At 36.3% G+C, this 12,749-nt stretch overlaps 1 protein-coding gene across 1 annotated transcript in view; it reads right to left on the reverse strand.

Annotated features, from left to right (window-relative positions):
- The window catches only part of TEX11 (testis expressed 11), a gene marked incomplete at both ends in the record, with an annotated part of 339,675 nt that overhangs the window by 86,225 nt on the left and 240,701 nt on the right, over positions 1–12,749 (reverse strand). Inside the window, 4 exons of the mRNA XM_079728048.1 lie at positions 611–651; positions 4,435–4,491; positions 7,162–7,247; positions 12,302–12,426. Coding sequence (XP_079584174.1) covers positions 611–651; positions 4,435–4,491; positions 7,162–7,247; positions 12,302–12,426 — 309 coding nt within the window. The remainder of the gene's footprint in view (positions 1–610; positions 652–4,434; positions 4,492–7,161; positions 7,248–12,301; positions 12,427–12,749) is intronic.

A 12,749-nucleotide genomic window follows, 5' to 3' on the forward strand; every position in this document is an offset into this window, starting at 1 on the left:
AAAAGGGACACTAAGAAAGAAAGCATGGAGTTGGAAAAAGGAATGCAATGTAGCTAGGAAGTTAGCTGAATGAAGTGGATAGGGAGGAATTAGTAGATAGAGGAGATGACACAGACTTGGATAGACAGATGGACAGCTTCAAAACAACAGAGTAAACAATCTGAATTTGATTCAGAGAACATGAAAATTAGTAGAGCTCAGAATATTTTTATTTGTCTTGACCCTTTTTCACCTGTTCAATTTCTAGGTTAGGACCAAGTGGCAATAGACATGGAAGGGAAGGAGGGAGGGAGGGAGAGAGAGAGAGAGAGGGAGGGAGGGAGAGAGGGAGGGAGGAAGGAAGGAAGGAAGGAAGGAAGGAAGGGGAATGTCTTTTAAGAAACTGGAATAAAAACAGAGGTGAAATCACATTTGGAGATGAATGCTAATGATGACAAACTTTTCTCTGCTTGTGAATAAATAAACAGGTATACTGCTGTGACAAGTGTTAGTAAAAGCATGAAGCTTAACTCAAACACGAAGCCCGAGTCAGTGTGCTCAATGTACTTGGAGAATTTAATAGAGGAGAGAGGCAAAATGAAGGAGTGAAAATAACCAAGGAGATATTTACCTGTATTCAAGCAAGTCAAAAGTCTATCCATTTCTTTCTTTCTAAAAAATAAAGAAAAGAGTATTTTCATACTGTTCCAAAGCTTTACTACAGAAAAGTACCAAAAAGAGACTCTATATTTGCCTGAGAGCAGCTCAAGGAAAATGTAAAATTGTGAAGTTTGTTGTTCAAGGCTCCAGCCTATCATTTCAACACTGTTTTTCCTCATTATAGGATACTGTTCCTCATCTCCAATGTCCTCATATTTTTTTTCTCTCTTCCCCTTCTACACCTACTCTCAAGCAAAGGATTTCAATGACTGATAAGGTTTTATATTACAGGGTCACAGAATTTGAGAGCAGGTAGTGATCTCTGTGATTTTCAAGCTTTGGTTTTTTTTGAAGAGGGGGAACTGGAACCTGTGTTTCAAATAAAATTTTATAAAAGTCTAATATACAAGAAGAGACAAAAGTGTACCTGCTCTGGTTGAACCAGTGGTAGGTGGAGGCCTAGAGCCTCAGCTTCCTGGAAGCCCCTGAGGCAGTGCCACAGAATTTCCAGGTTTCTAAGGAATATAGTTTAAAAACCACTTATCCATACCCTTCATTTTACAGATGAGGAAACAGATCTGGAAATGCGGGATGATCTGTCTAAGGTTACGCAATGGCAATGTCAAGACTGCTACTACCTAGGTCTCTTGACCCTTTGTTAAGCTTCTTTAGGGGGAACATACATTTTAACAGAGAAAAACATCCCACTATGCTTAAACAAAGGATTGAATATGGAAGTATCGGCAAACTCAACTAAGGAAGTTTATAGTAAGTAGGGTAGAACACACTATAAGACTGGCCTTATCAGGAGAATGTCTAGTATTATACAATACAGACTGTGCTTCAGGAAAAGTAGCAGCTTTGTTAGGGATAAACATTAAACATCTGCTTTATATAAAGTAACTTCTAACAGTAAATTTTATTAATCTGAATTTCAGCTGAGCTAAAGTTGACTTCACTATTTAATTCAGTGACTATATAAAATAATCTAGGGAGGGTCCATTAATGCAAATAAATAGTACAAATAAGAATGAGGACATGGAAAGGGATGTATAATCTACTTAAGAGACAAACTGCTTTCAAAAATTGTAGCACACAAATTGTTAATACTTAGGTAGATACTGTAATTGAAAAACATAAGATTTTTAGAAGAGGACAGAACTTTAGAAATTTTCCAGTTCACCTTCTTTTATCTAATAGGTGAAGAAAATAAAGCTTAGAGAAGTTAAGTAAGTTGTTATTGTCTAAGGTAAATCAGAAGTTAGTGAAACAGCTGAAACTAGAACTCAATTCTCTGACTGTTCCCATTGAATTAGGCTTTTTTTTTCTTTTATAAGTTAGTCTAATCTATTTGTTAAATCAGGTCCTGACCTCTACTTGAAAACACTGCTAGTAGATGTGCTTTATTACTATATTTACTTGAGAACAATAAAGGTATATTTATAAAATATTCTGTAATTAAAGTTTGTCATTAATTTGAACAAGATCCCTTTCCTTTTCCCCATCTTTAAATTAGTTTTAATGAGTGGGATTTGACTGTGCATCACAATTACATGGAATATGAAGCACCTTTTAAATCCAATATAAGATCTTCTTGTAAAGAACTGATATTCAGCCATTTAAATAAACTGAGTGGCTATTATGTGCTAGATACTGTCCTAGGTTCCAGAGATACAAAGATAAATACACATAGTCCTAGCCTTTGAGGAGCTCTTTCAATCTATTAGCTATCAAGATTTAGTCTCTGAGTTTATTTCATTTTTTAACTTTTTATTGTTGAAAATTTCAAAGATTCTTAAATTTAACAGATGAATAAATCCCCATGTATGCATGGCCCAGCTTCAATAATTATTAACTCATCATCAATCTTATTTTAATGATACCTCCACCTACCCCCTCTTCTCCCATATTATTATTATTATTTAACATCTTTATTGGAGTATAATTGCTTTACAATGGTGTGTTAGTTTCTGCTTTATACCAAAGTGAATCAGTTATACATATACATATGTCCCCAAATCTCTTCCCTCTTGCCTCTCCTTCCCTCCCACCCTCCCTATCTCACCCCTCTAGGTGGTCAAAAAGCACCGTGCTGATCTCCCTGTGCTATGCAGCTGCTTCCGACTAGCTATCTATTTTACGTTTGGTAGTGTATATATGTCCATGCCACTCTCTCTCTTTGTCCCAGCTTACCCTTCCCCTTCCCCGTATCCTCAAGTCCATTCTCTAGTAGGTCTGTGTCTTTATTCCCGTCTTGCCCCTAGGTTCTTAAGAACTTTTTTTTAAAGTATTCCATATATGTGTGTTAGCATACAGTATTTGTTTTTCTCTCTCTGACTTACTTCACTCTGTATGACAGACTCAAAGTCCATCCACCTCACTACAAATAACTCAATTTTGTTTCTTTTTATGGCTGAGTAATATTCCATTGTATGTATGTGCCACATCTTTTTTATCCATTATCTGTTGATGGACACTTAGGTTGCTTCCATGTCCTGACTATTGTAAATAGAGCTGCAGTGAATATTTTGGTGCATGACCTTTTTGAATTATGGTTTTCTCAGTGTATATGCCCAGTAGTGGGATTGCTGGGTCATACGGTAGTTCTATTTTTAGTTTAAGGAACACCCATACTGTTCTCCATAGTGGCTGTATCAATTTACATTCCCACCAACAGTGCAAGAGAGTTCCCTTTTCTCCAAACCCTCTCAAGCATTTATTGTTTGTAGAAGCAAATTCCAGACATCACATCATTTCATCCATAAATATTTTAGGATGTGTCTGTAAGATATAAGGATCCTTTTAAAAACATAGCTATACTACCATTATATGCCTAAAAGTTAATAATTTCTTAATATCAAATATTTGGTCATTACTCAAGTTTTCAATTATCTCAATATGGCTTTTTTTTTGTTTTAGTTAGTTTGAGTGCCCTTCAAATGGATTCATAGAGCCTGTAAAGAAGGGGCAAAACTTACCATATATGTCTGGGTAAAATTTGTATTATGAAAAAAGTTATGTCATCAATCTAATATTTTCTCAGTCATAGATAGTTCCCAAAGAATTTAGCTAAAAAAATATATCGCCTCCAGGTATAAATATACAAAGCAAAAATGAAGTAGTGATACACTATTACAGAGTTTTTGTCCAAGTAGAGAAAATAGAGATAGGTGGTATTTCTCTGAAAGTTATCCCTAGTCAAGACCTTGAATAGAGTTTTCTTTTAAATCATTAGGAGGAAGTGAATTTTGTGAATGAAATATGGGTGACCCAATTCTCCCATGAATTGTTAAGTTCTTTATATCTTATGCCATAGAAACTGTGAGCAGAAAGATATTTGAATACTCCCAGATGAGCTGATATAGAATCAGAATCAACAAGCCAACCCAGTTATTTATGTTTCTGTGGGAAAGTAAGAGCTAAGAGCTATGTCTATATTTAAGTCTCCTGTTAAGAAAGGGGGAAACACACACAATATCATAATGAACATTATTGAGGGCGTGGTAAATGCCTGGCACTATTCTAAGTGTTTTACACGTATTTATTCATCAGGTCATCACAGCAACCTCATAAGGTAGGTACTATTATTATACCCATTTTACAGATAGGGAAACAGAGCCCAGGTTACATATCTAGTAAGTGGCAGAGCCAAAATATGAACCCAGGAAGACTGGCCCCAGAGCCTATATTGACCTTACCCAGTATACTATATATCTCTCAATACAAGGTTTCTAGTGAAAGTTGTTATATTTTTTCTAACAGTGAATACATCATTTCTGTTGAATTATAACTTACTTGTTTTCAGATTCTGGCATTTGAGAAACTTGTGGAAAAACAAGACGAAGCAAACACCTGTATGATAAATATAAAAAGTGATGCTTAGGAAGAAATATGTGAAAGAATATATACCAAGTTATTAATCTTGATTAGCCCAGGAGGCAGAAGTGAGAAAAGAGAGGTAAAAAAGGAGATTATTTTATTTATAGGTCTTTGTATGTCATAATGGTTGCAATGAAAACATACCAACTTTGTAATTTTGGAAGAGTAATTTAATAAAATAATTTTAAAATGAAAGTGTTGCTTATGACAAATTCTTAAATAGTTCCACAGTTTATATAATTGCCCCAAATCACCTGCCAGAACATCAGATATAGTGTACAAGTCTTTTATATTTTTCTTTCTATAAAGGAACCTGGAACTGGCCTTTGGGTTCCACATAAACTAGGATGAATATTTTTTGAAGGGATCTGGCGGCATGATGACAAACTGACAAAATAAGGTAGTTTGTAAAGTTTCAAATCCTAAAAATCTTTAAAAAGAAAAAAACACCATCAATCACCCAGAATAATTTTAGATATTTATCTGACTAAACGTATGTATCTCAAGACTCCTTCTGATACTTTTATATCTGTGACTCCATTTCCCTCCAGAAGTGTGGCCTCAAGTATAGTTGACCAATGGGAGAATCACTATAGAACCCTCCTGGTTTATTTTTCCCACTGGCATATTCTCAGTTACATCATTAGGAGTTACCATGTCCTAACCTCACCCTCCTCTGTCTCATTATTGTATGTAAAATTTCCCTTTTGATAAACCATTTTCCTTCATACAAACAGAGAAAGGGAAAGATCAGTTTCAACTGGTATCTTTTTTTACCTTAAGCATCCCTACCAAATTTCCAATAGCATTTTTCACATAAATAGAAAAAAAAATCCTAAAATTCAAATGGAACCACAAAAGACCCTGAACAACAAAAGCAAGCTTGAAAAAGAACAAAGCTAGAGTCATCACATTTCTTGTTTTCAAACTATACTACAAAGCTATAGTAATCAAAACAGCATGGTATTGGCATAAAAATAGTCACATAGACTGACAGAATAGAACAGAGAGCCCAGAAATAAACCCATATATATACTGTCAACTAACATTTGACAAGGGAGACAAGAATATTTAATGGAGGAAAGATAACCTTTTCAATAAGTGGTACTGGGAAAACTGGATATCCACATACAAAAGAATGAAATTGGACCCCTATCTTTCACTATTCAGAAAAATTAACTCAAAATGGATTAAAGACCTAAATATAAAACTTGAAATCATAAAAGTCCTAGAAGAAAACACAGGGAAAAAGCTCCTTGACAATGATTTTTTGGATATGACACCCAAAGCACAAGCAACAAAAGCAAAAATGAATAAGTGGGGCTACATCAAAGTAAAAAGCTTCTGCAAAGCAAAGGAAACTATCAAAAAAATGAAAAGGCAACCTATGGAATGGGAGAAAATGTCTGCAAACAATATATCTGATAAGGGGTTAATATCCAAAATATATAAGGAACTCCTACAACTCCACAGCAAAAAACAAATAATCTTATTAAAAAATGGGCAGAGCCCCTGAATATTTTACCAAAGAAGACATCCAAATGGCCAACAGGTACATGAAAAGATGCTGAACATTACTAATCATCAGGGAAATGCAAATCAAAACCCCAATGGAATATCACCTCACACCTGTTAGAATGGCTATTATCAAAAAGATGAGACATAATGAGTGCTGTAGAGAAAAGGGAGCCCTAGTGCGTTGTTGATGGGAATGTGAACTGGTACAGCCACTGTGGAAAACAGCATGGAGGTTCCTTAAAAAGTAAAGATAAAACTACTATACAATCCAGCAATCCCACTTCTGGGTATATATCCAAAGGAAAGGAAATCACTATCTTGAAGAGAGAGCTGCACCCCCATGTTCACTGTAGCATTATCCACAATAGCCAAGACATGGAAACAACCTAAGTGTCCATCAGTGGAGGAATAAAGAAAATGTGGTATATGTACACACACACAAACAGGAATATTATTCAACCAAATAAAAGAAGAAAATCCTGCCTTTTGTGACAACACAGATGGAACTTGAAGGCATTGTACTAAGTGAAATAAGTCAGACAGAGAAAGACAAAAACCGTATTGTCTCACTTATATGTGGAATCTCTAGAAAAAAAAAACAAAAGAAAAAAAAAGAAAGAAAGAAAGAAAGAAAATCCAAACACATAGAAATAGAGTAGAATGATGTTTGCCAGGGCCTGTGGGTGGAGAAAATGGGGAGATGTTGGTCAAAGGGTATAAACTTCCAGTTATAAGATGAATACATTCCAAAGATCTAATGTACAGCATGGTGACTATAGTTAACCATACTGTATTATACACTTGAAAGTTGCTAAGAGAGTCAATCTTAAATGTTCTCACCACACACAGTGTGTAATTTTGTGAGGTGATGGATGCATTAACTAATCTTACTGTGCTAACCATTTCATAATACGAATGTGTATTAAATCACCAGGTTACATACCTTAACTTACACAATGCCACCATTTGTCATTTACATCTCAATAAAGCTGGAAAAAAACCCACTTGGTATTGTAGGCATTGACTCAGCTTGATCCCATCAGTACTATTTTGGCAAAGTTTATAGACCAAGAGTAACATGTACAGAGGAGATCCTTTCACATCCACAGGATGTGGATTACTTACTTTAAAGCTGTAAGGACTTGTTGTCCGTCTTTTGAACATTGAGCTAAATATTCCAAAACTTTTCCTGCCACGATTTGCTGTTCATTCTAAAAAGGACAAATATAATATGTTAAATTACATCTCAAAGTGATACTTACAAAATGTTATCTATATTCCTGTCCATTAAGGGGAAGACAAAATCTGAACTTGTTTGTTTTGAATTCTCAAAAGAGCTACTGCAAGATGGTAGAATGAAGATACAACTCATTGACAAAAATAGAACAGGTTCATATTGGCCCCAGAAAGCCACTCCTCCCTATCCACAAACACTCATAGCCTTGCCAACACTTCCTTGAATTCAATAGGACTAATCTTACTGTGCTCTTTATTCCTGTTTGTCAGCAGTAGCCAAAAGAACCCTGGACTCTGAGGCCACCCTCATTTCCAGCACCCTAATCCACATAAGGCTCTGTAAATCCCTTTTGTCCTCTTTTCTCATTTCTCCCCAACTCCTCCAAACCTTCCACTATGCTTTCTGAAATTCAGTCCATTATCAATAAAGTCTCCTCTATGAGCAACCTCTTCCCAGAAAGTTCCCTCTACAATCTTTCTCTAATGGAAATCTAGGTTTCTCCAAGGACACTGCTTCCAATGAAGCCCTCTCAAGTAGTGGCTGTTTTTCTTTCATCTCCCTAGACCTGGAGATGGCGTAGGCATCATTTTTGCTCTTCATTGCTGTTTTAAAATTATTCTCCCTCTTGCTCCCTAAAACCCCCAGCTTTGAATTTCCTGTCACCAGACTGTATCACCCATTATCCTTCACTGTTACGGTGAACTGCTCTCAGACCATTTCTTCTCACTTCTTAATGATTTATCTACTACTCACAGTTATTTTTTCCAAAATATACTCCTGTCAATTTTTGGCATTTTCATTATACAGACAGATGATCCTTTTAATATCCTAGTCTCTTATTTCCTTGAATTCCACTCTGCCAATTATATTAGCCATTCACTAGTACAGTCATTCACTGGACACTGTCATCACTAAAAGCCAGGTGATGCAAGTGAGGCTCCTAGGGTACACAATTTATGGATACACTCATTCTCAGGGTTGTGCATGGACCAATTCTAGGTGCCTCACTCCCTCACTCTAGTCTTGTACCCTGCTCTATTTCATGTATTCTACCATCTCCTACCTTTCTAATTCACTCCCTCTACCACTCAAGCAATCCTTCAAATGCATTAAGATCTCCAATACATTGATACTACTAATATTTCACCATCCCTCATCCCCTTAAAGTCCTCCTCGGTATCCAGTTTAAATTCCATGGGGATTAATTATAATCACTCCCTTGTTCCTTGATTTTCCTGCCCCTCTTTTGCTTCATTGTATTCATCTGGCAAAACCATAAGCCTGGTTAAATTCAACTTTCTAGTGACTTTTGTGCCTGCATCCATGCAGCTGAAAGTAGCTGGGTAAAAACCTGTACAACCATTTGTTTTGTTTTTAAAACTTCATCAAATGGACCTTACTGCTACAAGGCAAGCATACCACACTACCCTTGCCATTCACTTTCTTGATTTTCTGGATGATTAGTTGATATCTTATCCTCTTTTCTCAACACCCAACACCTCCTCTCCTATTCTCACTCTCAGGTGGTGACCTTGTTTCCTACTTCACTGAGAAAACTGAAGCAGTCAGAAAGAGAACTTCCACAGATTCCCACTACCACATCTATTCACACACCAGGAACCACACCACATACTCTGCCTTCTCAACTGCTATCATAAATGAACTATCCATGTTTCTTCCTAGAGCCAAACCCTAAACTTATACACTTGCATCCATCACCTCTTGCCTATTTAATGACATTACTCTAACAATTTTCATTTTTCTCTCTCACATTGTCAATTTTTGTTCTCTTAACTGGGTCATTCCTATTAGCAAATAAACATTCTCACTCATCCCATTTCAAGCAAACAAACAAACCTCTTGATCCTACTTCTCTCACCAACTACTGCCCAACTTTTAAAAAAATTTTGTTTTCTTGCCCAACTTCTTTTCTTCCCTTTGTAGTAAACTCTTCTAAAGAATTGTCTATACTTATTGTATCCAATTCTTTTCCTTCAATTCTCTCTTGAGCCTACTCTAATCAGGTGATTGTCCTACCTCTAACAAAACTGCTCTTGTCAAACTCACTGATGAACTCCATATTATAAATTCCAATGGTCAGTTCTCAGTCCTCACTGTATTTGACCTATCAGCAACATTCAACATAGTTGATCACTCTTTCCTCCTTGAAACACATTTGGCTTCCAAGATACCACATCACCCTTGTTTTCTCCTACCTCATGGATTACTCCCTTTCATTATCCTTTACTGGTTCCTCTTCTTTTCTCCAAACCATTAATGTTTGAGGGTTTCAGGCTCAGTCTCTGGTCCTCTTCTCTACTGCATATATACTCACTCCCTTGGTGGTGGCACCCCAGTCTCATAGCTTTATATACCATCTATATATTAATGACTCTTATTAAACTTTTATCTTCAGCCCAGACCTCTTTCACAACTCTAGAGTCATATATACAACTGACTATTCAGATCTTTACCTGGATAGTCTAATAGACATCTCAAATGCATCATGTCCAAACTGAACTCCTGATTTTCCCCCCAACCGTACTCTATTTGCAGCCTTTCCTAGTTCAATTGATGGCAACTCCATTTGATGACCCAGTCTCTTTCTCTTATACCCTTAATCCAATCTGTCAGCAAATTCTGTTATCATTTACCTTCACTGTTATCTCCCTTATCTGAGTCACCTTAATCTTTTCCCTGGATTACTCTGAAAACTTCCTAACAGGTCTCCTTGCTTGGTTCTTTTATGGTCTATTCTCAATATAACAGCCAAGAGTATTTCTGTCAAAATGAAAGTCAAATCATGTCACTGCTCTGTTAAAAACCTTCCAATGGTTCCCCATGTCATTCAGAGTAAAAGTCAAAGTCCTTTCACTGGTCTACAAGGATCTACATAATCCGGACTATCACCTCTCCGACTTCATCTCTCACTAATCCCACCCTTTATTCACTCTAGCTATACTGGCTTCCTTGACATATACCTTAGGGCCTTTGTATTGGCTGTTACCTCTGCCTTTAATACTCTTCCTCTTCACTCCCCCCATATATCTACAGGGCTAACTCCCTCAACAATTTCAAGTCTTTGTACAAATGTCATCTCCTCGATGAGACCTATCCTCACCACCCTATTAAAAAAAATAACTCACACCAATCCCAGACCACTCCCATCCCTGATCCTTGTTATCCTGCTCTATTCTTCTATATTACTATCAACTTCTAACATATTATATAATTTCTTATTTATTATGCTTATTATTATCTTCTCTCCTCCTGCTTGAATGTTAGCTCCAAGAAGGTGTATCACTGTTTTGTATACTAATTTATCCCAAGAGACTAGAACAGTGCCTGGCACTTAGCAGGTGCTCAATAAATATTTGCTGAATGAATGATAGTTTCACTAGCACTTGAAATGCCTTTTGCAAAGCAATTGCAGTAAGTAAAAACTGGATTCCACCCTTGTTCTTTTGTAGAGATATATTCAGTTTCCTGCGTTTGGCTCATCCATCCTTCCTTCCATCTTCTAATTCAAACTACTTGAGGCTTTTTTTTTTCCTGATTCTTTCTCCTCTATTAAAATGATTTTCCTTTTCAGAAATATAGTTCCATAATTCTTCCATTGGCTTTCTTCTGATTTCCATCAAATGTAACTTTATAAACCTTCCTTTAAAAAGATATTTGCCTTTGGGTTCCCCATTATAGATTTTTCTCTCATTTCCTGCACAAGCACATCATGTATCTACATCTGCCAAATATTTTTCCTCTGCCAGGACGTCTATTATCCTATTCATTAACATCAAAACACATATCATTCAAAACTGTATTCAGCTACTACTTTGGGCAAGATATTGGGCTAGGTACTAGAAATATGGCCCTGAAGGATCTTATAGTCAAGTTAGACAGACAATCCATGCATTAGCAACATAAGGCAGTATATAGGATACAGACCAAATAACTAGCATACACGTTAAAAATTACTGAAACTTAGAGTAGAAAGAGAGCAATGAGGACTGGAATTGATTTGGGAAGTCTCTACAGCGGAAGGAAATCTTAAGTTGGACTTTGAAAAGGTGGCATTTAAATAAGAACATTTCTTAAAAGATGGGATGGTATAAACCAGACACAGAAAAAGGAATGTGACTGGCCTGTTTGAGAGACACTGTATTTGCTTGGAGTTATAGAGGGCCTGTGCCTCCACCATTCTAGATCCTGTGCCTAACGTAACGGTGGCTTATATCACTATAATGATGATACAGGGGAGTAATATGAGATAAAGTAGAAGAGACGGCTGTGGCCAGATTGTATATCATTAATAAGAACAGAAACACTATATGTGTAGATCAAGCTTCTTTCATTACAAATCACATTTTCAGCCATACTCTTAGTTAATTTTCACAATAACACTGGAGTTAGGTATTATATTTATTTTACAAATGATGAAATTAAGATTCAAAGAAGGGAAGCACTTAAGTGGCAGAACCAGAATTCAAACCCGGTCTATCACCTAGTCCAAGAGCTCCACAGTTGCTACAATGCTTTTCCTAATCCTGTATATTACTAAGACCAGAATTTTGCAAGTAAACAAAGGAGGTGCAAGTATTTATTACCTCTAAACTAAAGTCGCTTTCTGGTTACAAACTAAAAAGGTCCATTAAGATTTAAACTGTTTTTTTTTTTTTTTTGCAAACTGATGAGAAAGATAAGTTTCCAAATAGATGACTATTTTTTTGCATGGTATAGTACTTTAAATCTCAAGTTTCTAATAAAAGTTAATGTTTTGCTATGCTTGTTTTTTCTGTTGTTTTAAGCTCAAAACTATTACCTCACTTTGTTTTATTTACTTTTCTCTACATCATAAAGCAATGGAGAGAAATAAAGCAATTCTGCAACAAAGCTTGGTGTGAAAATAATGAGGCAAAATAGAGGGTAAAGAAAGGCCTCTCCTGTGCCTAACTGATGATGATTCCATTCTAATTGTCTCTGAAAATGGAAAAGAAGTAAAAATCTCACAGATGGGTACATAAGAATTACCTGTAGAGCAAACTCAGCAGCTGAACCGAGGAGCGTGACAACTAAACGTCTATTTGTAAGTACATCATTCTCTTCTTGTTCTTCAGCTCTTAATAAATTCTCTGAAGGAGTAATTGCCTGCAAAGCTGAAAAACAAGGAAACAATTAAAAAATGAGATACTCTTATCAAAGATAATAGCTATCTATGGTTAATTATATCCCAATGATTTTGGAATTTATTTTAAGAGCATTAATATCTTTAAAATATTAATTAATTTTCATAAAGTCATCTAAATTGCTGAACTGTCAAGAAGTCTTTTTTTTTTTTTGCGGTACGCGGGCCTCTCACCACTGTGGCATCTCCTGTTGCGGAGCACAGGCTCCGGACGCTCAGGCTCAGCGGCCATGGCTCACAGGCTCAACCGCTCCGTGGCATGTGGGATCCTCCCGGACCGGGGCACGAACCCGT

The sequence above is a fragment of the Hyperoodon ampullatus genome, assembly GCF_949752795.1.
Source record: "Hyperoodon ampullatus genome assembly, chromosome: X".
NCBI classification, from domain to species: Eukaryota; Metazoa; Chordata; class Mammalia; order Artiodactyla; family Ziphiidae; genus Hyperoodon; species Hyperoodon ampullatus.